The 27,787-nt window shown below is 39.1% G+C and overlaps 1 protein-coding gene across 1 annotated transcript in view; it reads right to left on the reverse strand.

Annotated features, from left to right (window-relative positions):
* dhx9 (DEAH (Asp-Glu-Ala-His) box helicase 9) overlaps positions 1-22,805 on the reverse strand; it is a 34,281-nt gene extending 11,476 nt beyond the window's left edge. The window contains exons 1-17 of the mRNA XM_067453469.1: positions 22,688-22,805; positions 22,237-22,356; positions 21,994-22,134; positions 21,816-21,918; positions 18,243-18,382; positions 15,911-16,059; positions 12,881-12,927; positions 8,905-9,041; positions 8,734-8,823; positions 8,483-8,644; positions 7,090-7,167; positions 6,291-6,482; positions 4,575-4,716; positions 4,305-4,387; positions 3,372-3,528; positions 2,318-2,415; positions 409-622 (exon numbers count right to left, since the gene is read on the reverse strand). Of these exons, the coding sequence (XP_067309570.1) occupies positions 409-622; positions 2,318-2,415; positions 3,372-3,528; positions 4,305-4,387; positions 4,575-4,716; positions 6,291-6,482; positions 7,090-7,167; positions 8,483-8,644; positions 8,734-8,823; positions 8,905-9,041; positions 12,881-12,927; positions 15,911-16,059; positions 18,243-18,382; positions 21,816-21,918; positions 21,994-22,134; positions 22,237-22,347 (2,044 nt within the window). The 5' untranslated portion in view covers positions 22,348-22,356; positions 22,688-22,805. The remainder of the gene's footprint in view (positions 1-408; positions 623-2,317; positions 2,416-3,371; positions 3,529-4,304; positions 4,388-4,574; positions 4,717-6,290; positions 6,483-7,089; positions 7,168-8,482; positions 8,645-8,733; positions 8,824-8,904; positions 9,042-12,880; positions 12,928-15,910; positions 16,060-18,242; positions 18,383-21,815; positions 21,919-21,993; positions 22,135-22,236; positions 22,357-22,687) is intronic.
* Positions 22,806-27,787: the final 4,982 nt, after the last annotated feature.

Below are 27,787 nucleotides of genomic sequence, written 5' to 3' on the forward strand. Positions count from 1 at the left end.
ATGAGCAGAAGAAATTTCTTTCACAAACAAGCCTGCATTTATTTTATCAAAAATAAAATAAGATTTGGGTCATCCCAACCTGATCACTAAAATGTAAACTTCATCTGTAGTAAACACGGCGAAGTAAACATTTTGCATTTAATTTAATCAAAATGGTTTTTGTTGTTTTTATGGGGGCAGAAGAAAATCATGTTTTTTTTATTATTTAAAAGCACTTGCAAACAGAGATATATCTCGAATATCGTAACATTTTTAATCTGGTTTGGCACAGGCAGGCATTTAGGCGGAGCTAGTGAAAAGCCAACAAGACACACTATTTGCACTTTGTGTGAGTAGACTTGTCTTAAATGCATGCTTTTTTTTTGCCCATATTGCCCAGCCCTAGTTGAGTGTGTGATATGATCAGACCGAAGTGAGGGCTCATCTCCAGGTGCTTCTGCATGGAGTAGATGAGGTTCCAGCCCGGCAGGAAGACCAGCACAGCTCCAGGAACCTGCAGCGTTTCGATGTACTTCAGCAAAGCCTCGATCAGCTCGAACGGGGTCTCCTTCTCATTCAGCTGAGACATGGCCCGCTTGGTCTCAGGGCTATACTCCGGCCCACAGATCACATTACAGTTCACCTGAGGAACACACAAACAGCCTCATCTCAGACACTGACATATAGAGGTCTGTGCGATATATATCGTCTGCGGTAACATCGTAATTGTCGTTTTAACGATGTGCGATCTGACATTATCGAGTATATCCCTCACACACACACACCCAGAGTGTGTGTGCGTACACTACGTGATGTAGTCTTGAAGATTAGACTAGTGCGGATGCACGCTTTCACTGCATGGGTTTTTAATAAATATCACAGGAAGAATCCAGATATCAGCATGATAACAAATGTGATATTGATTTTATACACGTTTACTAAACAAGAATTTAATAAGTGACTTACATGTGAGACACCATGTAAAAAGGTAAAATACTCAAAAAGGAAAAAATATATTTAAACTTTTTGAAAAAGATGATATCTGCCACTGCTGTGAACTGACCACCACACAGTATATGAAGAATATCAAAAACTTTAGGAGATTGATGATCACCAGCACCAAGATAGCATTACAATAACACACTCAGCAAAATATCGTCTAATTATAGTTATCGAGAAAATCCTAGAAAATATCAAGATATAATTTTTTGGTCAATATCGCAACCCCTACGGACATCTCTTAAACCATCACAGACGTGGAGTAACCCATGTTTAGTTAGTTAAGCTATTTGAAATCAGTTTTAGTTGTAGCGATCCCTGGACAAGGCAAGATTATTTGTAGAGCACATTTCATACCCAATGGCAATTCAAAGTGCTTCACATAGAAATTAATTAAACTAGTAATAACATATGCATGAGAAATAAGAAAACCAGGTGTAAGAATTAAAAATAAAAACAAGGATAATTAAAACAGTTGTAAAGAGAACCGATGCAGCAGATGATCACTACTAGGATCATCTGATGCAGTTTAATATCTGTGTGTGTCTAATATCTCGGCTTCAGTGAGGTTTGACACGTGTTAGTGGACTGCAGTGTAGCCAATTTGTTTGTTTTTTCAAAGCACGTTTTATTTATAGTAGGAATAGTGTTCAAAAGTATTTTTTAAGTCGGTTATGATCACCAAAGCTGCACTTATTTGATGAACAAAAACTGTATTGTGTAATTAATTATAACAATTTTACAAAACATTCCTTATCAATGATGAAAAGTTATATACACTTAATATTATTTGTGGAAATGTGAAACATTTAGGACTCTTTGATGAAGAGAAAGGTCAAAAGAACAGAAATATTCTTTTTTTTTATGCTTCCCTTCTGAACTAATACTTATTTCCAGATTTTACTTGGGATATTTTTTATATAATTAAATATAATCTTTATTTAATAAGATTCCTTATTTCCAATATCGGTCTCAATATCTATAATGTAGCCATTAGGGTGTAAAGGTACACAAAACTGGCGGGAGAGCAGCGGAGGAAAAAACTAAATATAAAAGTGCTAAACAATGGTCCTTAAACAAATAAAATTATAACTCAAAGTTTCTTAAAGATAATGCTTAGGCTACTGCTCCGCCCACTGATACGCCTCCAGCCTCGTTTTTATTCGGAAATCATATCTTTCTTTTATAAATATAATAAAACTAAAGACTTTTCAGAGATATGAAGGATGCAATACTACTCTATAGGTACTCAAGATTGAGATTGACTGAGACTGAGTGAAACTCCTGTACACACACACACACACACACACACACACACACACACACACACACAACATACTTCTTCCTCTCCACCATCTTCATCTTTATCTTTCTTCTTCCGGTCCATTGGTGGCGGAACGAACTGAGTCATCTGAATGCAGTCTTCTAGGAAATACTCTGGAGATGGAAAAACACAAATAATCCATCAGGATGTTGAAATGATTTCAGTGTTTTACAGTCAGCACATTGCAAATTAATGCTCTATTATTAAGCAATGGGTTCCAAACTTACATAGGAATATTTAAAGTTTTACTTCACCGCTTTATCATATTAAACTCTGTTATTCCCTTAACTAAGCCGAGTTGACACACACCTCTCTCGTCTCAGTGTGTGCTCTTAATCTCTGACACGCGGTGACGATCTGATAGCGTTTAGCTTAGCCCACTAAGCCCAGTTCATTCACTATGGTACCAAACAGAGATCAAGTTAGAAGCGACCAAACTCCTCCACGTGTTCCTCTATTTAAATACAGTTACACCAATAGCTGAACGATCAAGTATGGGGACATAAAATAAAACGTGGCGCTTTTCTAAGCGGGTTAAAAAGGAGAACTATAATGTGTGGCGGAATAGCACTTCTGAGAGTACTTCGACTCGGTGCAGTAAAAAGTCCCGACTGAAAAATCCTCCCTCACATCTCCCCCTCATTTCTGGCTACAGGGGGAGGAGCCATACACTATAGTTCTGCTTTTTAATCCAATTAGAAAAGCGCCACGTTTTATTTTGCCATTATACTTGATCGTTCAGCTATTGGTGTAACTGTATTTAAATAGAGGAACACGTGGAGGTGTTTGGCGGCGTCTAGCTTGATCTCTGTTTGGTACCATAGTGAATGAACTGGGCTTAGTGGGCTAAGCTAAACGCTATCAGATTGTCACCGCGCGTCAGAGAGATTAAGAGCACACACTGAGACGAGAGAGGTGTGTGTCAACTCGGCTTAGTTAAGGGGATAACAGAGTTTAATATGAAAAAGCGGTGGAGTAACCCTTTAATCCAATATGTGAGGATGTTAGTATTAAATAATTTTATTATTTTTTACATTCTAAGAGTGCATTGGAAAACGTTGCTCCTGACCTTGCACAGGATGCGCGCGTCCATGCACCTCGATGACAGGACAGTTGAAGAAGTATTCCTTAAACATGGTGGTGTCGATGGTGGCAGACATGAGGATGACGCGCACTTCAGGGTAAGCCTGGACCACATCTCTCAACACCACCAGCAGGAAATCCGACTGGGCAGAACAACACACCGGTCAATATAGCCAGAGGATACTGAGGTCAAGCTGCACGGCAAAACATGCTCTTCTGACTCAGTCATTCTGTCTCGTTTCCAGTCTAAATATCTAACAATTCTTAAATCAAGATGCATTTACTAGATCAGTAAAACGACAGAAGATATTTTTTCTTGTTTTGTTGAAAATAAAATCTAACTGAAGAGAGTTTTTGCTTAAAACAGGCAAAATGATCTGCCAATGGGGTGAGAGAAATAATCTGATTTCTGATTGAAATCTTGTTTCTTGTTTCCGTCCCAAACAGAAATAAGATTATTGTTCTCACCTCATTGGCCGATCATTTTGCCTGTAATTTCCTGATCTAGTAAATGCCTTATCTTGGTTTAAGAATATTTAGATAATTGGACTGGAAAAAAGAAAAAAATACTAAATAAGAAGAGCATTTTTTGTAGTGATACGGTAGCGCTAGACTTACATTTTCATTTTACATTTAATCATTTAGCAGACGCTTTTATCCAAAGCGACTTACAAAAAGGGGAGAGCAATAGAAGCAACGAAACAGACAAGGCCAACAGCCTGTAAGAGCTGTAAGAAATCTCAATTAATTAGCACAATACACAAGGTTTTTTTTTTTTTAAATCGACATCTACAACAAAAACTCACGTACGCAAAATACAAAACACTGGATTTTGATAGCCATGATAACAACCCATTAGGACTAAGGCTGTTGCCCCAGCTGTTGTCGTTAATGCAGATTCAGTGGCCCAATGACTTACATTCAAGTCCCTCTCATGGATTTCATCCACAATCACATGACTGATGCCACGGATCCCAGACTCCAGCTTCCTCAGCAGAACCCCTGAATAAGTGAAGACGACGAGTTTATCTCAGCCCATGCAGTGGGACAGTCACAGATTCAGATTCATATTCAGATCCAGATTCATATTCAGATCCAGATTCATATTCAGATCCAGATTAATATTCAGATCCAGATTCATATTCAGATCCAGATTAGATCCAGATTCATATTCAGATCCAGATCTTACCAACGGTGCAGAAGAGGATGCTGGCATGAGGTCTGGGCAGGACAGACTCAAAGCGCACGCTATAGCCACAGCTTTTGCCCACCTCCTCCGCTCGCTCAAACGACACTCGCTCCGACACCGACACCGCACTGATCCGTCTCGGCTACAGGAGGCACAGCAGAAGCAAGTCAGAACATGGGTTATGAATAGGGTTGGGTATCATTTGGGTCTTTTACGGTACCGTTGCCAAACTGGTACTTTTAAAGCGGTACCGTTGCCGAACCGGTACTTTTAAAGCGGTACCGTTGCCGAACCGGTACTTTTAAAGCGGTACCGTTGTCAAACCGGTACTTTTAAAGCGGTACCGTTGCCAAACCGGTACTTTTAAAGCGGTACCGTTGCCAAACCGGTACTTTTAAAGCGGTACCGTTGCCGAACCGGTACTTTTAAAGCGGTACCATTGCCGAACCGGTACTTTTAAAGCGGTACCATTGCCGAACCGGTACTTTTAAAGCGGTACCATTGCCGAACCGGTACTTTTAAAGCGGTACCGTTGCCGAACCGGTACTTTTAAAGCGGTACCATTGCCGAACCGGTACTTTTAAAGCGGTACCATTGCCGAACCGGTACTTTTAAAGCGGTACCGTTGCCGAACCGGTACTTTTAAAGCGGTACCATTGCCGAACCGGTACTTTTAAAGCGGTACCATTGCCGAACCGGTACTTTTAAAGCGGTACCATTGCCGAACCGGTACTTTTAAAGCGGTACCGTTGCCGAACCGGTACTTTTAAAGCGGTACCGTTGCCGAACCGGTACTTTTAAAGCGGTACCGTTGCCGAACCGGCACTTTTAAAGCGGTACCGTTGCCGAACCGGCACTTTTAAACGGTACTGTTGCCGAACCGGTACTTTTAAAACAGTACCGTTGTCGAACTGGCACTTTTAAACGGTACCGTTGCCAAACTGGTACTTTTAAACCGGTACCGTTGCCAAACTGGTACTTTTAAAACGGTACCGTTGCCGAACCGGCACTTTTAAACGGTAGCGTTGTCGAACCGGCACTTTTAAACGGTACCGTTGCCGAACCGGCACTTTTAAACGGTACCGTTGTCGAACCGGCACTTTTAAACGGTACCGTTGCCGAACCGGCACTTTTAAACGGTACCGTTGCCAAACTGGTACTTTTAAAACGGTAGCGTTGCCAAACTGGTACTTTTAAACCGGTAGCGTTGCCAAACTGGTACTTTTAAACCTGGTACTTTAAACCGGTAGCGTTGCCAAACTGGTACTTTTAAACCTGGTACTTTAAACCGGTAGCGTTGCCAAACTGGTACTTTTAAACCTGGTACTTTTAAACCGGTAGCGTTGCCAAACTGGTACTTTTAAACCTGGTACTTTTAAACCGGTAGCGTTGCCAAACTGGTACTTTTAAACCTGGTACTTTTAAACCGGTAGCGTTGCCAAACTGGTACTTTTAAACCTGGTACTTTTAAACCGGTAGCGTTGCCAAACTGGTACTTTTAAACCGGTAGCGTTGCCAAACTGGTACTTTTAAACCGGTACCGTTGCCAAACTGGTACTTTTAAACCGGTACCGTTGTAAGTGGCACTGAAATGAGGAACCGAAATCTGCGTTCTGATTTGGTCCTCTGCATACCGGTTATATAGGCAGCAGGTTTCGGTACCCAACCCGTGTCATGGTGACAAAGCACACAAAATAATCAAGCATTTCAACTCACCTGTGTAACTACGATATTGCATTCAGACGCTCTGCCTTGGTGTATGAACTCATCCAGGATGTACTGAGGAACCTGCGTGGTCTTCCCACAGCCGGTGGCTCCACGAATGATGACCACTGGGCTATTGTGAATGGCGGACATTATTTCCTCCTGAAAGTTCTTGACTGGCAGCTGACTTCGTTCACCTAGAATCTGTACAAAGAACATGCCGCTAGTTCACAACACCAACTGCTTAAAGGGTTAGTTCAGCCCGTAGTGTAAATTGTGTGATTAATTCCTCCTGTGGTTGGCCAGCCGTCAGACGTCCGCTCATCTTCACACACAGATGAAGATATTAGTGTTGAAATCCGATGGCTCAGAAAGGCCTTCATTGACACCAATGTCATTTCCTCTCTCAAGACCCATAAAGGCACTAAAGACGTCGTTACAAAGCCCATCTCACTACAGCGGCTCTACAATCATTGATGAAGAGGCCAGAATAGACCTAAACAACTAAATAACGACTTATATAGTGATGGCCGGTTTCAGAACAAAGCTTCAAACCGTTATGAGTCAGTGAATCGATTCATGATTCGAACCGTTATGAGTCAGTGAATCGATTCATGAGTCGGATCGCGCATCAAACTGCTTAAAATTACGTGACTTTGGCGATCCGAATCATGAATCGATTCATTGACTCATAACGGAGGTCTAACGGCTGTCCAACCACAGGAGGAATTAATCACACAATTTACATTTCTAGCTGATCTAACACTTTAAGAAAAACTCCCGACTTTACTGGAGTGTGCTTTTGTCTCACCGTCTGCAGATTCGTGTCGTGTTCCAGCTGATAGTTGAGCTCCTGCTGCAGGTCTGTGCTGATCTGTTCTGGGGTACACTGCAAAACAAAACACGAGGTAGGTATAGAACACTACACACTGCAAAAAATGCTCTTCTTACTTAGTAATTTTGTCTTGTTTCTATTCTAAATATCTAACAATTCTTAAAGGGTTAGTTCAGCCAGAAGTGAAATGTCTGTCATTAACTCCTCTCCCTAATGTCGCTCCACACCCGTAAGACCTCCGTTCATCTTCACACACAGTTTAAGATATTTTATATTTAGTCCGAGAGCGTATGCAAGTGTATGCACACTATACTGTCCATGTCCAGAAAGGGAATAAAAACATCATCACAGTAGTCCATATGAGACATCAGTGGGTTAATTAGAGTCTCTTGAAGCATCCAAAATACATTTGGGTCCAAAAATAACAAAAACTACGACTTTATTCAGCATTGGCTTCTCTTCCGGGTTTGTGTTCAATCCTCAAATAAAGATTCAAACGGTTATGAGTCAGCGAATCGATCAATGATTCGGATCACGTGGCAAACTGCTGAAATCACGAGACATTGGCGATCCGAATCATGAATCGATTCACTGACTCATAACCGTTTGAATCTTTATTTGAGGATTGAACACAAACGCGGAAGAGAAGCCAATGCTGAATAAAGTCGTAGTTTTTGTTATTTTTGGACCCAAATGTATTTTGGATGCTTCAAGAGACTCTAATTAACCCACTGATGTCTCATATGGACTACTGTGATGATGTTTTTATTCCCTTTCTGGACATGGACAGTATAGTGTGCATACACTTGCATACGCTCTCGGACTAAATATAAAATATCTTAAACTGTGTGTGAAGATGAACGGAGGTCTGACGGGTGTGGAGCGACATTAGGGAGAGGAGTTAATGACAGACATTTCATTTTTGGGTGAACTAACCCTTTAAATCAAGATGCATTTACTAGATCAGTAAAACGAACAAGATATTCCTTCTTTTGTTGAAAATAAAATCAAAATGAAGAGATTTTTGCTTAAAACAAGCAAAATGATCTGCCAATGGGGTGAGAATTTCTGATTGAAATCTTGTTTCTTGTTTCCGTCCCAAACAGAAATAAGATTATTTTTCTCACCCCATTGGCAGATCATTTTGCCTGTTTTAAGCAAAAACTCTCTTCATTTTTATATTTTCCCCCAGAAAACAAGCAAAATATCTTGTATCGTTTTAATGATCTAGGAAATGCATCTTGATTTAAGAATATTTAGATGTCTGGACTGGAAACAAGAAAAAAAAATACTAAAGAGCAGCGTTATTTGCAGTGCATTCAGCTGATATCATTCAGTTAGAGAGTTAATCGCAGAAGAGCAGACTCACAAACGCCAGCGGGCCTTCGTCGATGTTGGAGCTGGTCCAGGGGTTCCAGTTGACCTGCGGTGGGGACCAGGGCACCACACCTGCCATGCTCTGCCTCTGAGAGGGCTCGAAGTGGGCCAGCTTACCCTGAACCAGAGACACGGGGCTATTGGAGTCCCCAGGCTAACACAGGACAGAGGTATCAGCACACACTCACTGATAACACTGCAAAAAATGCCTTTAAGTCATGCACTAATAAGTCCAACACTTACCGGAGGAGGGATCTGGAGGCCCAGTTCTTGCACAATACTGTGCAATTGCTGTGGCAAATCATCACTGAGATTCACTTCATATACATCCACCTAGAACGACCCAGACAGGAAGTTAGAGTCGCCAATAAACACACAGACCTCCAAGACCTTGAGCTGGGCTGTTAAACTCACGCTTTCTCCCTCTTTCTTCTTGGTCAGTCCTGTAAAGGCCTCAATAACCCCCAGATGGTAAAGCTGGCGGACCAGAGAGAGAGCACAGGACTGGGCCGCCAGCTTCTTCGTGGAGCCGTGCTCACGGGCCGTGACCTCTACAGAACCAGGACAACATTAGCAAGCACACAACTTATGATGTGAGGGTTAGGGTTAAAGCAAACCCCTGGGGTTAAGACTTGGTTGGTTCATAACCATTCGAAGCTTTGAACACAAACGTGGAAGAGAAGCCAATGCTGAATAAAGTCGTAGTTTTTGTTATTTTTGGACCCAAATGTATTTTGGATGCTTCAAGAGACTCTAATTAACCCACTGATGTCTCATATGGACTACTGTGATGATGTTTTTATTCCCTTTCTGGACATGGACAGTATAGTGTGCATACACTTGCATACGCTCTCGGACTAAATATAAAATATCTTAAACTGTGTGTGAAGATGAACGGAGGTCTGACGGGTGTGGAGCGACATTAGGGAGAGGAGTTAATGACAGACATTTCAGTTTTGGCTGAACTAACCCTTTAGAGTAGCTTAACTGATGTATCTTAATGAAATCTGTAGTGGAAACTCATGAAAGATTTACGTTATTTAAAAAAATCCACATTGTTTTAATATATCGTGGGCCATTTTGTGTAGGTGCGCAGTTAATGACTGTTGCTATTTTTCCCACAACACAACTGGAAAAAACTCAGATGACGACACATTGTGCGGCTTTTGGCTGTGATTATCAGTCGAAGGGCAGCAGGAGAAGCAATGCAAGTCTTCACTGCTTTCCTCGTGACTAGAAGAGAAGCTGCCTGCGGACAAACAAAACTTCCTAAAGATGCACGTCTGTTTTCTCCACTTTAACCCTGATGACTTCGAGGCTTTTAGTCGACCTCAGCTACTGAAAGAGCTTTCAGGTGGTGATGGATATAAGTGTAGGCTTAAAGCGATAGCTCAGCCAGAAATGAGCCTGTGATGATTATCGGCAGGATATCCCAGATGTAGGTGTGTTAGCGAATGTCTAATTCTAATTAGACCCCATTGACATGCATTATACGAGCAACGGCTGAGTTAAAAATCTTCATTTGTGTTCTCCTGAAGAAACAAAGACACGACATCTGGGACGCCCTGCAGATAAACAGCACAGGCTCATTTATAGTTGAACTATCGCTTTGAACTAAATGAGACTTAATTAGTTTACACTTTTGCTTTTACAGTATATATATATATTTTAACCTTATTATATGGATGCATCATTTGTGTTAATTTTATGATAATTTGTATAATAAGACACAAAGAACCTGCAGTAATGCAAATAACCTGCATAAATGACGTTTTGATGTTTTAAACATCAAATTAGCATCAAATAAACATCACTTCAAATTAGTGTTTCTGATGTAAACTCATTTTTTATTATTGCATTATATTTATGTATTTATCCTCTTGTTCAGCACAATGGCCAACTACTGTTGTATTTATTGTGCTATATAAATAAAATTGATTGATTAAACACAACGTTGAATATTGATATTTGAAATGATTTAAAACGTTAAAAGATTCTTTAAATGTGAAACTAAAACCGCCACGAGGCAGCAGCAAGTCACTGTTAATTCAACCGATTCATTCAAACGACTGATTCATTCAGGAACGAATCATTTGACTATATTAATCTCTTATTCACTGAATCACTGATTTAAATGATTTGTTCAAAAAGCTGATTTATCCAGCAGTGTTGTAGTCAAGACCACCTAAACCGAGACCAAGACAAGACCAAGACTTTGAAGGGCCGAGACCGAGTCAAGACCAAGACCAAGACCAAGACAGGCCGAGACCGAGTCAAGACCGAGACCAATGCATGTCCCCACACTTATGATAAAATGTGGAATATGCATATGATTGGCACTTCTCTCGTATGTGTGGGTGTGTAAGTGTACCATGAGAGAAGTTTTGATCAAATAATCAAAAGGCATTGCAGCTTTGTGGGAATTAATCTTTTTCTTCTATAAGCAAATAACACTTAACTTTTCGTCAATGGGAGGCACTGAAGACGACGTGTCCATATTGTTTACAGTCTATGGTGGACACAAACACCAACCTGACACTAACAGAGTTTTGTGTTTTGTTTTGTGAAAAGTGCTCAATCCCATTTTAAAACTCAAAGTTCCCTAAGAATGCTAATCTGGATGAGGTATTGATCTCAGACACAGTCCATTATGTCTTAAATGAATGTGAATAACAGGAGGTGGAAGATGTATCATACAGATATGCGTTAGTATGCTGCTTAAGTTAATTATTTTACATATGTACATATTTTTCATTTACAAATTGAAAATGTTATTGTGCAGCTTTATTGTGCAACAACAAGGAAAAGAAACCCTGTACTTGCATTTTTTGATTAACTACAGTTTGATTTAACAAATACCTCACATGTGCAGGGTTTTTCCTGGGTCACAAATGGTCTTTGGTGGTGGCTGACACACACACACACACACACACACCATTTTTTTTTTTTAAATGCAACGAAACAATCATTTTTTATTATCTTATGTTCTCATATTATGTATGATCTCTTATCTTGATGTTTCTTTTGTTCCAACAGGTTGAATTGTTTGGTATATAATCATATCAATATTAGAAATAGCATTAACAGTTAACAAATAGCCACATTTCCTGCCATATACAATTTAATAAAATGATCAGCTAGCTAACAAACAGCTTTGTTCTGTTTTCACCTCACTCCAGTCTAAACTAAATGATTTTAGACTATTTATTTTACTACACATTCAACATACATAAGCTGAAATACTGTGGATGGTTAAAACTAATAATTCTTACTCTCCACTCTTGCTAAATTGGGTAAGCGCACTTGTGTTCTCATTTCTGAGGTGTTCTGAGTAAATGATTAAACTGATTCGTTCAGTTCATTGTTGAACAGATCAGTTCTTATTACCGTCGTTAAAATGATTCGGTTCAAATGAGTCATTTGGTCGTGAATCGGACATTAGCAGACCCGTTGTGTGTGAATCACGGCTGTCAGAACATCGCGGAAGGTTTGTCACACAGAAAACACTTCATAACTGGATAGAAATTGTTTCCTGTTTATTTAATGTATGATTTATGTCAGCTGTTTAGCTGGTCAAACGTTTTTTGAGCGCAATTCACACCGAGCGGTACTTCAAAACAGTTGTCCGAACGCGCAACGTTCAACATGGATTCGGTTTTCTGAACTTTTGATTTAGCTTAATATGTGAAGTATCAGAGAGAGCTTATGTGCTTATTTTGAAGACAGAGGGAGTGCGCTTAGGGTGGAGTTCTCTGCTCTTTATATGCCTTCAGCTGTGGTCTTGAGACGAAATCCTGAGTCATCTTCGCCCGAGACCGAGACGAGACCGAGTAAAAATGCAGTCGATACCGAGACGAGACCAAGACCTTTAAAAAGTGGTCTCGAGACCAAGACCGATCTCGAGTACTACAACAGTATTATCCAGTAAAGAAAACACTGTGTTGCTCAGAGATGCGATTACAGTGCTGTGAGCTGTTCTCGTTGGCGGAATAGAGTAAAAATGGACAATAGGGTGTCTAACATGTAAGTCACTTAATAAATTCTTGTTTAGTAAACGTGTATAAAATCAATATCACATTTGTTATCATGCTGATATCTGGATTCTTCCTGTGATATTTATTAAAACATGCAGTGAAAGCGTGCATCCGCACTAGTCTAATCTTCAAGACACTCTGTGTGTGTGTGTGTGAGAGATATACTCGATAATGTCAGACTGCACATCGTTAAAACGACAATTACGATGTTACCGCAGACGATATATATCGCACACTCCTAAGACAGACATCATTTAAGCTCCATTAAGTCTTAACACCAGGGGTTCCTTTAATGGTGAACTCTTCACCTTAATGGTTTAGTATGTAGAAGGTTAATGAAGTATTCTGATACTTACTTCGACCCAGTTGTCTTACAAAGATTGTCATCTCAGCAATAAAACTCCTACAATAGAGCAAGGTTTCAAATCAAGACATCTGAACATGACATTTAGCCCACAGATGTCTTAACAATATAGCACAAACTGACCTCTCAATCAACAGTGATATTTCAGCACCGGGCCCATACAGCCCATCCTGAGCGGGTTTGTTTTCCTGCCAGACTTCTAAACAGGGAGTTATTCCTCTCAGGGTACCGGAGAACTGGACCCCTGATGGACATCAGAAATCACAACCAGACATTGCTTTGCCTTTTCTGCCTTTAAACCCAACCAATCTCAGACTTCACCATGTGACCTCTTAGTGCAGCCTAAGTCGTGTCACATGTTTTCCCCCATGTACGGTTGTGATTTCTGGCATCTCTATCGTCCTCTGTCAAGATTACATTCGCCATGGGTGACTCTCACAAAAACATGTCCAGGTCACATTTCACCACAAAATCAAGTCAATTTAATAATAATAAATATAGCTGCGAGCAGCAGTCTTCGGGGCCAACTGCAAAGAAGGCAATAAGACATGCCAACATGGCAGGGAGTGTTACAACAGCTGCCACAATGAGCAATTTAAGCTGATTTGGTAACACTTTATTTTAAGGTTCAGTTATTAACTAGTGTCTTATTATCATGCATATTACTATGATATTGTCTGTTTATTAGCACTTCTAAAGCTCATATTAATGCCTTATTCTGCATGAGCTTATTCTACATCCCTTAATCCGACCCAATACCTAAACTTAAACGCTACAAAAACCACCTTACTAACTATTAATAAGCAGTAAATTAGGAGATTATGAGGCAGAAGTCGTAGTTAATAGTGAATGTGTTCACTATACTAAAGTGTTACCGGTGATTTTAGGCAAAATGGCGGAAAAATCATATACACGGTCACTAATAATATGATTTAATGGTTTATCACTTTTGACCAATAGGTGGCGTAGTTACAAAATAGATGTGGGCCGAGTGAGGTGACAATGACACTACAGCCGCGTTTCCACCACAGGAACTTTACCCAGGAGCTTTGGGTGGTACTCGGTGTGTTTCGATCGCAGGAACCAGGGTCTAAATGAAGTTCTGGGTAAATATTTCCCCCTCCAAACGGCCCTGCTCGCGGGGTAGTACTTTTTCAAAGTTCAGGAACTTTCGAGGGCGGGACTTGGGCGCTGAACATGCTGATTGGTTGAGCTCACGCAGCATTTTATTTCAACCGGCATTTTTAAAAGTCTTTTGCGAGGTTTGTTCTGCGTTCAGTAATATCAGTCTTGCTCTCTGTCTGATGGCGTGCGTTCGTCTCAGCCAACTCACGTGCAATGTCCGTAATAGCTGATAATAATAAACATTGTTATTTTAAATCTAGCTTTACAAGCTTTCTGAATATGCTGCTGAATCTGCATATTAGTGCTCTTTTCTGTCGTTGTTAATTACCTCTTTAGTAAACCTATACATAACCAGCAAAAGCAGCTCAGCTTGAATCTCTTCCATACTCGTTATTAAATTTGTTTTCACCATGTAAACGACCTGACCGATTACTTTTAAGTGTGTCTCCTTACGTGACGTGACGGCACGCGCATGCCGCGCTCATGTTGACAAGAGAGGAGAGTTAATTTTTCTGAGGGGTAAACTTTTTATTTCGTAAGTTATGAAGATAATGTTGGAGTAATGACACAGCGTATATTGCCCCGGGCAGTTTTTACTTTAACTGCGCCTGACAGAAGATTTTTTTTTTTCTGAGATGATTATTACACTTTACAACAAATAAATAGCTATAAATATATATAAATAAATAGCTATACTGTATTAGTCCTGGCGGCCGTTAAGAGTTGCTATGGCTACAGTAAACACACTCCAGCTGCTGGAGAAAACAGCGTTGACATTTTTGATGCGGCAGACAAACTGCATGTGACAAAATGATTGCGATTGAAAGTCATCACATGTAAACACCAGATCGGTTTAGATAACGTCTCACGCAAATAGTCCATCTTTCAATCGGTACACACAAAAATGATTACTGCAGTAAGACATGTCCTTCACTGGCTTGGAGGAACAGTCGCGCGCAGTCCTATCACCGAATAATTTGCCTAATCTTCTCGGAACTTTAGATCGCGGTGGAAACGCAGACAGCTGCAGGTCTGGGGGGAGAAAAGTTCCTGTAAAAAAGTTCCTGGTACAAATTGTTCCGGGTAATTTTGGTGGAAACGGGGCTAAAGTTTGGTGTCATTATGTCAAAGCAAGGGTCATTTTAGCATCATGTCCCAAATTCGTCGCTGAGTTACATGATAACAGTTTTGTCTGTTGACATGAAATTAATAACTTTTTCCTGTCATGGTCTGAATATGTTCCAATTTGATTTTGGTGACAATCAGAGAAATGGTCTAGGATGAGTTCGAAAAAAGTAGGAAATCAAAACGGCGAATAGGAGGTTTGGTCAAATTGGGATCTATGTTCTTGGCATGACCCAGGGAATCTATTAAAACCAGTTTTATGACAATAGTCAAGTTTATTAAGTTATTAGCATTTTTGGAAAATTCATTATTATATTTGTGCACATGGTGGCACTACCCAGAAACTTTTTGAGTACCTTCAGCAGATTTAAATATGTAAATGCTGATTGAACACTGGTGAGAATATTGCTTCAGAATAAATTATATTTTTTTCCGGACAAGCTAATTTTAATGTCGAGCCCTGCCTGTGCTTCATTCGTCCGACTCTGGGGTGAGACGTGACCTGGGCATGCTCTCGAGCAGTCTCGTGAGACTCACCCATTGGACACTGCTGATTTTGTAAGGTCATATATCTAAGAGGAGAGGGTGTTTGTTATCTGAGATCTCCCTAAGGTTAGATGCACATCAAGGAGATCTCTGTGATCGTTTCAGTCCAGCAGAAAAACAAACCCTTCATACATTGAGAATGTGATTTATGCTGAAAACATTGAGTTATTGAAGAATCTGTGCGGCGTGGATAAATCTCAGCTGTGTGCGTTGGGAATGCTCTGACCTGTTGTGGTCCGGCCCCACTTGGCTATACTTGTAGTCGGTTTGGTTTTTCTCCTTCTGAAAGAACTGGTTCAGCCTCGCCTTGGCATTATCCAGAGTCCAGTTCCCATGCAGGCCAGCATTCAGATCAACTTCCTCTGACTCCAAGGTCTATGGAAACAAGAAAAGAACCCTTAAAGGGTTAGTTCAGCCAAAACTGAAATGTCTGTCATTAACTCCTCTCCCTAATGTCGCTCCACACCCGTCAGACCTCCGTTCATCTTCACACACAGTTTAAGATATTTTATATTTAGTCCGAGAGCGTATGCAAGTGTATGCACACTATACTGTCCATGTCCAGAAAGGGAATACAAACATCATCACAGTAGTCCATATGAGACATCAGTGGGTTAATTAGAGTCTCTTGAAGCATCCAAAATACATTTGGGTCCAAAAATAACACGACATGATCCGAATCATGAATCGATTCACTGATTCATAACCGTTTGAATCTTTGAGGATTGAACACAAACGCGGAAGAGAAGCCAATGCTGAATAAAGTCATAGTTTTTGTTATTTTTGGACCCAAATGTATTTTGGATGCTTCAAGAGACTCTAATTAACCCACTGATGTCTCATATGGACTACTGTGATGATGTTTTTATTCCCTTTCTGGACATGGACAGTATAGTGTGCATACACTTGCATACGCTCTCGGACTAAATATAAAATATCTTAAACTGTGTGTGAAGATGAGCGGAGGTCTTACGGGTGTGGAGCGACATTAGGGAGAGGAGTTAATAGCCCCGTTTCCACCACAGGAACTTTACCCAGGAACTAGGAACTTTGGGTGGTACTTCGTGTGTTTAGACCGCAGGAACCAGGGTATAAATGAAGTTCCGGGTAAATATTTCCCCCTCCAAACGGCCCTGCTCGCGGGGTAGTACTTTTTCAAAGTTCAGGAACTTTCGAGGGCGGGACTTGGGCGCTGAACATGCTGATTGGTTGAGCAGCATTTAGGTCCAACTCGGCATTTTTAAAAGTCTTACACGCCGCGCTCATGTTGACAAGAGAGGAAAGTTAATTTTTCTGAGGGGTTAACTTTTTATTTCGTAAGTTATAAGATAATGAAGATAATGTTGGAGTAATGACACAGCGTATATTGCCCCAGGCAGTTTTTTACTTGCGCGCCTGACAGAAGAATTATTATTTTTTCTGAGATGATTATTTAAACAAATAAATAGCTTATAATAACTAAATCCACTAAATCTTTCAATCGGTACACACAAAAATGATTACTGTCCGCTAGGGCTGTCATTTTTGAAAAAAATCTAATTCGAACGGATATCAAATATCAAGCAAGGCATTCGAATATATTCAATTATCTACAACGCCGTCATCTCCAGCGCCTGGAATGTGTTTACGGATGCCATAGCAACTCTCAACGGCCACCAGGACTTTACGGTTTTATAAAAGCTATTCATTTGTTGTAAAGTGTAATAATCATCTCAGAAAAAAATAATTCTAATGTCAGGCACAGTTGAAGAAGTTGATTGTTTGCTTACATAGGCTTAGGGACAGTGTCATTATGCCAACATTATCTTCATAACTTCTTATGAAATAAAAAGATTACCGGTATCCCTCAGAAAAATGTATTTTCCTCTCTTGTCAACATGCTTGGTGCATGAGCGCGACGTGTGCTCTTCAGTGGGGCGCGCGCTGTTATCACATAAGGACGCAAACTCAAAAGTAATCCGGTCAGGTCATTTGGTGAAATGTTTCGTTTGATCGATTCATGAAAAGATTTATCCACCCATCTCAAAACGATTACAATTTCATTCAGTTTGGGCATTTTTATTACGATTGAGGTGTTTATATGGAGCATTTTCCTTCAGATTGGACTTTTAAACTGATTACAGTGCTCCATGTAAACGCACCGACAGTAAAAAAATAAAAATAAATTGCGCTACATGGCACTTTAAAAACCGGATAGTTTATTTATAGTTCGATTACGGATATTTCACGTCATCTTCGAATGCATATTCGAATATCGAATAAAAAGTGACAGCCCTTGTCCGTCACTGGCTTGGAGGAACAGTCGCGAGCAGTCCTACATCACCGAATAATTTGCCTAATCTTCTCGGAACTTTATCGCGGTGGAAACGCAGACAGCTGCAGGTCTGGGGGGGAGAAAAGTTCCTGTAAAAAAGTTCCTGGTACAAATTGTTCCGGGTAATTTTGGTGGAAACGGGGCTAATGACAGACATTTAATTTTTGGGTGAACTAACCCTTTAACACTCAGAGATGCTCTAAAATTGGGGTCATTTACACTGCAAACTGCCTAAAAATGTTACCGCTTTGTCGTCCTGCTCTTGTCTCTTGGAGTAATACTCCTGCAGGTTGGCTCCTCGCTCCCATTGGGCATTCCCAAAACCGGAGTAGCCCAAACCTGTGACTCCAGGAACGGGTGCAGACGCAGAACTCTCAGATGGCTCTGAGACACAGGAAGAACTCACTGTTAGAAAGGGACGCTTTACTCAATGTTTAATAGCAATGTGTCATTACTGCTGCCATTGCAGTGTTGTAGTCGAGTCACCAACTGTCAAGTCCGAGTCGAGTCCCAGTGTTTCGAGTCCGAGTCAGCAAAGAAGAGTCTGAGTCCCAGTCGAGTCACCATTACCTGAGTTTGAGTTTGAGTCGAGGCTTGAGTCCCGTGTTCGAGTCCAATGTATTCTCCTTTAAATGCTGATGTATTTCTGTGATCAGAGCTGAATGTTCAGGATGGTTCCTCCAGTCTTCAGTGATCATGATCCTTCAGAAATCATTCTCAGATGAGGATTCATTACGAGTGTTGGACACAGTTCTGCTCACTAATATATTTTCATAGCCTGTGATACTTTTTTTAGGATACTTTCATGAATAAAAAAGTAAAAAAAAGTTTTAAAAAAAAAGGAAGGAAGCAAATGTTTTAAAAATAGAACTCTTTTGTAAGAACAATATACACTACTGGTCAGTAATTTGTGGTCAGGCATGTTTTTTCTTTTTTTGAAATAAATCAATAATTTTATTCAGCAAGGACGTGTTAAATTGATAAAAAGTGACAGTGAAGGAGATTTATATTATTTGAAAATATGTTTTTATTTAGAATAATTCTTTTGAACCTTTTATTCATTGAATATTAGTCAGCAGAACTGTGTCCAACACTCGTAATGAATCCTCATCTGAGAATGATTTCTGAAGGATCATGATCACTGAAGACTGGAGGAACCATCCTGAACATTCAGCTCTGATCACAGAAATAAATCAGCATTTAAAGGAGAATACACTGAAAACCAATTATTTTAAATTGTAAAAATATATCACATAACATTGTTTTCTGTATTTTTGTCAAATAAATGCAGGCTTGATGAGCAGAAGAAACTTCTTTCAAAAACATTGTCCAAACCTTTAGCCTGTACGTAGGCAAATACATTTGAAAGGATTGTTTATTGCTACTTCCATAGACACCATTGTGTATTTTACAAACTATAAATGTATTGTTTTGCTTTAAATTATATGTATTTAAATATCTGAATGAAATCTAAAGTAAACGTAAGCGGGATTAAGCACTGAGCGCGTCCGTCTTTGGCTCAGCGTCAGCCAATGAGAAAGCACAGTTTGAGTCTGGCAGTTATGTCCCGTCGCTGTACATTCGCTTCACTGTACGTAGACATCGTCGACGTCTGATGCCAAATAGGCAGACATCGCCCAACCCTAGCTTCCTCTGTTTATTATCATATATGCATTAGTCAATAATAGTGTCTGCATTTTCCAAATGTCAACATTTAGCCCGTGAATAATGCACGAGGATGCGGCGTAAAGTGAGTGACGTTAGTGAGTGTGTGGTCAAGCAAGGAGAGCGAGCGGTATCAGTGCCTGTGAGGGACAAAAGATCACGGTCGATCTTGGAGCTCGATACAGGAAAAGTGCAACATCTTATATCAAAATTTTATAACCTACTTAGTCAGAAACAACGTAATTAATTTGATGAATCCTCAAGTCCAATTTGATATATCCTTGAGACTCGAGTCCAAGTACGAGTCATCAGTCCGCAAGTCCAAGTCGAGTCACGAGTCCAGAGAATAAGGACTCGAGTCGGACTCCAGTCCGAGTCCAGGACTCGAGTACTCTATCATTGTGCCATTGACATCCATTTATAAGTGTATTCTGACTTAAAGGACGACTCCGGTGAGAAATGACCCTATGGGGTAATTAACAGATGGTGACCGCGTAGATCGTTCTCTGGGATGCGTTTTCATGAAAATCAAAGAGTTTTATCTCTAAGAACAGATTAGCTTATAACACTTCTCTATGGGGCACAGGGTAGTGAAATTAAATTACTACATGTGCTGTTTTTCAAAATGGCTGCTGTCCCTAAATGTGTAATGTCCTGTCTTTATAAAGTATCTTCTTATTAAACTGTCTGTACTCTTACAAAGTTCTCAATGCTTCGGTTAGCATGTAGGGACCCTCATCATGCTGCCGTGTTAGTGTGAGGATATTTTGAGCTGTTAGTGGTATTAACTAGTGGTTTAATTTCCCTTACCCTGTGCCCCATAGACTAGCGCTATAAGCTAATCTGTGATTAGAGATAAAACTCTTTACAGTACATATGTGTAAAAATGTAATCCTCAATCAATTTTCAAGAAAACACATCCCAGAGAACGATCTACTCGCTAACCATCTGTTAATTACCCCTAGGGGCATTTCTCACCGGAGTTGTCCTTTAAGCACAAGTCGATTCGTGTGGCACTGAAAACCGGAAGCTCATATTTTAACTATATAGTTTTAGTATGTATAGTATTTTTTTAGTATTTTATTTTTTAAATGAACACTTTACCATTGACATGAAAACGGTGTAATAACGCAGGCTGATGATTCAATGATTACTGTAGAGTATAAGCACTGGTTTTGTGTTTGTATTATGTATGTTTAAACAGGTTTCTTTTACATAAAATGATTTAATTACGCTTGAATCATGTACTTCTATAAAAAATGTGACCGTATTGGTTAAATAGATCTCGTGTGCGTCACCTCAGCAAATATATCACTCTAGAGAGCATGTAATTGGAGTGATCTGTTGAATAAACACGCCCAAAATTACTGGTCGAACACGTGCAACTGGAGGTAAAATTCAGCTGCACACTCAAATTTTAGTAGCAAAATGCAACCATTTGGTGGCGGCCTGGAGCCCTAATCCATATTAAACCCTGAGGCTCGTGGAGACACACTGATGCCTTAAGACACCAAACGATCGCTTTCTGAGAGAAACACAACAGTATCTGTGTTATTTTACCTCATATCAGACGAATCTCATCTAGTGTTACCAACGCCATTACTTCAGGTGAGTGAGGTCAAAATAACGGAGCGATCATAGACATATTTACATAGATGCCTCATTTGACCGATCCCTGCAGGCACTAATGAGACACCTATGTAAATATTTCTATGATTGCTCCGTTATTTTGACCTCACTCACCTGAAGTAATGGCGATGGGAACACTAGATGAGATTCGTCTGATATGAGGTAAAATAACACAGATACTGTTGTGTTTCTGGCAGAAAGCGATCGGTTCGTGTCTTAAGACATCAGTGTGTCTCCACGAGCCGCAGGGTTTAATATGGACTCGTATGTCTGTGTGTGTTTTACTCTCATAGAATTAGACCCCATTGACACGCATTATACGAGCAACGGCTGAGTTAAACATCTTCATCTGTGTTCTCCTGAAGAAACACACACACCTACATGTTGGATATCCGGCAGATTAACAGCACAGGCTCATTTATGGCTGAACTATCGCTTTAAGATTCAGAAAGCAACACCTAAAGCAGACACACTTCATATCAGATGTTTTGTTACGAATGATTGGATTAATTTAAAGTCTCACCCAGTTCCCTTTTCACAGCCAAATGTGGAGGTAGTGGACAGTTGGATGGCAGATTTCCGAACTCAACTCCGCCTTCTTCATCTCCTCCATCAGGAACACTGGCCTGAAGATGAGAAACATGGCCTCAGCATCCCCCACGACACACAGAGCTGTGGTCCACAACAGATGCCATACTGACCCCTAGAGCAGGAACTTCGCCGGGACTCATCTCTTTGGTCCGAACCAGATAATTCACAAAGTCTCGAGCGGCGTTGGACTGAGCATCCTTCTTATTGGTGGAGTTTCCCATGCCAATGTAATTGTAACCATCCACACGCACCTTAGGGAAGAAACGGGTTTAAAACAGAAACAACAACACCACACTATACTGTATGTGTGCAACACACACACACACACACACACACACACACAATATGCTCACCTCACACACGAACTTCTGTCTGTTTTTGTTTCCCGCCGCTCTGATGTCATAGTTCGGCGTGAGCTTCTTCTTCCCACACCAGGCGTACAGGAAGTTCTTCACATCCGCCATTTTGACGGTCTGCGTGAGGATTAATATAAATATTAAAATCAGAGTAAAACATTCCACAGATAAACGCACCTGATCTGAGCGCAGCGAATGCTAAGGGATAAACACTGAGAATAACTGCATCCTTCGACATTACTAACTCCATAACGTGATGGTTAAAGGTTAAACTGTAAGCAGAATGATATATTTAGAGGAGCATGTAAACATATTCCCCGCCTGTGTCTGCAGCAATGAATGGGCTAGCATTAGCTAACAGTAACCTACTAAACGCCTAAAAGTAACCTACTATAAAATACAACTATTAAACAAAATTAAGATGAACAATTTTACGTTTTTATCCTACCAGAAAAAGACCCTCTCACGTAAAATCCAAACCAGACGTACAGGTTGACCGGGAGTGTGTGTGTGTGTGTGTGTGTGTGTTACAGGACAATTAGCATTGCAGCAGACGCGGAGCCGAGAGAACCGGAAGTGACGCAGCACAGCAAAAATCCAGCGCAATGTATGGAAGCCTTTTTCCGCCACTAAATAAAAAACTAAACCTTTGACTTTAAATCACAGAATTCTGACTTTATAACTCGCAAATGTGAGAGAAAGAAAATTTCAGAATTCTGAGATAAGTCGCAATGGCAGAAAAATGAAAACATTTTCTGTTGCACTCATCAAACATTCCCATCATGTTATTTGGGCAGTTTTGGGGGCCCAATGAAGCTTAATTTGAGGTTATTCTTTATGGTGATCCGAGATGGTTTTTTAAATATTTTTATTAGCCATTATTTTGGACACAATTTACAATAAGGTTTACTTAGTGAAAGGGATAGTTCACCCCAAAAGGAGCAAGACACCGAACTCAGCTGCTCCCGTCGAGCTGGATGAGCCTTCATGGCCGTCAGTGGATGAATGGGTGGATGATATGTAAAGCGCTTTGGATGGCCTTAGGTCTGTTGAAAGTGATATATAAATGCAGTCCATTTACTTTTATGATGATAGATGCACTTTTATGATGGATGGATGGATGGATGGATGGATGCACTTTTATGACGGATGGATGCACTTTTATGATGATAGATGCACTTTTATGACGGATGGATGCACTTTTATGATGATAGATGCACTTTTATGATGATAGATGCACTTTTATGAAGGATGGATGCACTTTTATGAAGGATGGATGCACTATTATGATGATAGATGCACTTTTATAATGGATAGATGCACTTTTATGATGGATAGATGCACTTTTATAATGGATAGATGCACTATTATGATGATAGATGCACTATTATGATGATAGATGCACTTTTATAATGGATAGATGCACTTTTATGATGGATAGATGCACTTTTATAATGGATAGATGCACTATTATGATGATAGATGCACTATTATGATGATAGATGCACTTTTATAATGGATAGATGCACTTTTATGATGGATAGATGCACTTTTATGATGATAGATGCACTTTTATGATGGATAGATGCACTATTATGATGATAGATGCACTTTTATGATGGATAGATGCACTTTTATGATGGATAGATGCTCTTTTATGATGGATAGATGCACTATTATGATGATAGATGCACTTTTATGATGATAGATGCACTTTTATGATGGATAGATGCACTATTATGATGATAGATGCACTTTTATGATGGATAGATGCACTTTTATGATGGATAGATGCACTTTATGATGATAGATGCACTTTTATGATGGATGGATGGATGGATGGATGCGCTTTTATGATGGATAGATGCACTTTTATGATGATAGATTCACTTTTATGATGGATAGATGCACTTTTATGATGGATAGATGCACTTTATGATGATAGATTCACTTTTATGATGGATAGATGCACTTTTATGATGGATAGATGCACTTTATGATGATAGATGCACTTTTATGATGGATGGATGGATGGATGGATGCACTTTTATGATGGATAGATGCACTTTTATGATGATAGATGCACTTTTATGATGGATAGATGCACTAGTATGATGATAGATGCACTTTTATGATGATAGATGCTCTTTTATGATGGATAGATGCACTATTATGATGATAGATGCACTATTATGATGATAGATGCACTTTTATGATGGATAGATGCACTTTTATGATGATAGATGCACTATTATGATGATAGATGCACTATTATGATGATAGATGCACTATTATGATGGATAGATGCACTTTTATGATGGATAGATGCACTATTATGATGATAGATGCACTTTTATGATGGATGGATGGATGGATGGATGGATGCACTTTTATGATGGATAGATGCACTTTTATGATGATAGATGCACTTTTATGATGGATAGATGCACTTTTATGATGGATAGATGCACTATTATGATGATAGATGCACTTTTATGATGGATAGATGCACTATTATGATGATAGATGCACTATTATGATGATAGATGCACTTTTATGATGGATAGATGCACTTTTATGATGGATAGATGCACTATTATGATGATAGATGCACTTTTATGATGGATAGATGCACTATTATGATGATAGATGCACTATTATGATGATAGATGCACTTTTATGATGGATAGATGCACTTTTATGATGGATAGATGCACTATTATGATGATAGATGCACTTTTATGATGGATAGATGCACTATTATGATGATAGATGCACTTTTATGATGGATAGATGCTCTTTTATGATGGATAGATGCACTATTATGATGATAGATGCACTTTTATGATGGATAGATGCACTATTATGATGATAGATGCACTATTATGATGATAGATGCACTTTTATGATGGATAGATGCACTTTTATGATGGATAGATGCTCTTTTATGATGGATAGATGCACTATTATGATGATAGATGCACTTTTATGATGGATGGATGGATGGATGGATGGATGCACTTTTATGATGGATAGATGCACTTTTATGATGGATAGATGCTCTTTTATGATGGATAGATGCACTATTATGATGATAGATGCACTTTTATGATGATAGATGCACTTTTATGATGATAGATTCACTTTTATGATGATAGATGCACTTTTATGAAGGATGGATGCACTATTATGATGATAGATGCACTATTATGATGATAGATGCACTTTTATGATGGATAGATGCACTTTTATGATGGATAGATGCACTATTATTATGATAGATGCACTTTTATGATGGATAGATGCACTTTTATGATGGATAGATGCACTTTTATGATGGATAGATGCACTTTTATGATGATAGATGCACTATTATGATGGATAGATGCACTATTATGATGATAGATGCACTTTTATAATGGATAGATGCACTTTTATGATGGATAGATGCACTATTATGATGGATAGATGCACTTTTATGATGGATAGATGCACTTTTATGATGGATAGATGCACTTTTATGATGGATAGATGCACTTTTATGATGATAGATGCACTTTTATGATGGATAGATGCACTTTTATGATGGATAGATGCACTTTTATGATGGATAGATGCACTATTATGATGGATAGATGCACTTTTATGATGATAGATGCACTATTATGATGATAGATGCACTATTATGATGGATAGATGCACTTTTATGATGGATAGATGCACTATTATGATGATAGATGCACTTTTATGATGGATAGATGCACTATTATGATGATAGATGCACTTTTATGATGGATAGATGCACTATTATGATGGATAGATGCACTTTTATGATGGATAGATGCACTTTTATGATGGATAGATGCACTTTTATGATGATAGATGCACTATTATGATGATAGATGCACTATTATGATGGATAGATGCACTTTTATGATGGATAGATGCACTATTATGATGATAGATGCACTTTTATGATGGATAGATGCACTTTTATGATGGATAGATGCACTTTTATGATGGATAGATGCACTTTTATGATGATAGATGCACTTTTATGATGGATAGATGCACTATTATGATAGATGCACTATTATGATGGATAGATGCACTTTTATGATGGATAGATGCACTATTATGATAGATGCACTATTATGATGATAGATGCACTATTATGATGGATAGATGCACTTTTATGATGGATAGATGCACTTTTATGATGGATAGATGCACTTTTATGATGGATAGATGCACTATTATGATAGATGCACTATTATGATGATAGATGCACTATTATGATGATAGATGCACTTTTATGATGGATAGATGCACTTTTATGATGGATAGATGCTCTTTTATGATGGATAGATGCACTATTATGATGATAGATGCACTTTTATGATGGATGGATGGATGGATGGATGGATGCACTTTTATGATGGATAGATGCACTTTTATGATGGATAGATGCTCTTTTATGATGGATAGATGCACTATTATGATGATAGATGCACTTTTATGATGATAGATGCACTTTTATGATGATAGATTCACTTTTATGATGATAGATGCACTTTTATGAAGGATGGATGCACTATTATGATGATAGATGCACTATTATGATGATAGATGCACTTTTATGATGGATAGATGCACTTTTATGATGGATAGATGCACTATTATTATGATAGATGCACTTTTATGATGGATAGATGCACTTTTATGATGGATAGATGCACTTTTATGATGGATAGATGCACTTTTATGATGATAGATGCACTATTATGATGGATAGATGCACTATTATGATGATAGATGCACTTTTATAATGGATAGATGCACTTTTATGATGGATAGATGCACTATTATGATGGATAGATGCACTTTTATGATGGATAGATGCACTTTTATGATGGATAGATGCACTTTTATGATGGATAGATGCACTTTTATGATGATAGATGCACTTTTATGATGGATAGATGCACTTTTATGATGGATAGATGCACTTTTATGATGGATAGATGCACTATTATGATGGATAGATGCACTTTTATGATGATAGATGCACTATTATGATGATAGATGCACTATTATGATGGATAGATGCACTTTTATGATGGATAGATGCACTATTATGATGATAGATGCACTTTTATGATGGATAGATGCACTATTATGATGATAGATGCACTTTTATGATGGATAGATGCACTATTATGATGGATAGATGCACTTTTATGATGGATAGATGCACTTTTATGATGGATAGATGCACTTTTATGATGATAGATGCACTATTATGATGATAGATGCACTATTATGATGGATAGATGCACTTTTATGATGGATAGATGCACTATTATGATGATAGATGCACTTTTATGATGGATAGATGCACTTTTATGATGGATAGATGCACTTTTATGATGGATAGATGCACTTTTATGATGATAGATGCACTTTTATGATGGATAGATGCACTATTATGATAGATGCACTATTATGATGGATAGATGCACTTTTATGATGGATAGATGCACTATTA

Source organism: Pseudorasbora parva, chromosome 9, assembly GCF_024679245.1.
Source record: "Pseudorasbora parva isolate DD20220531a chromosome 9, ASM2467924v1, whole genome shotgun sequence".
Taxonomy (NCBI): Eukaryota; Metazoa; Chordata; class Actinopteri; order Cypriniformes; family Gobionidae; genus Pseudorasbora; species Pseudorasbora parva.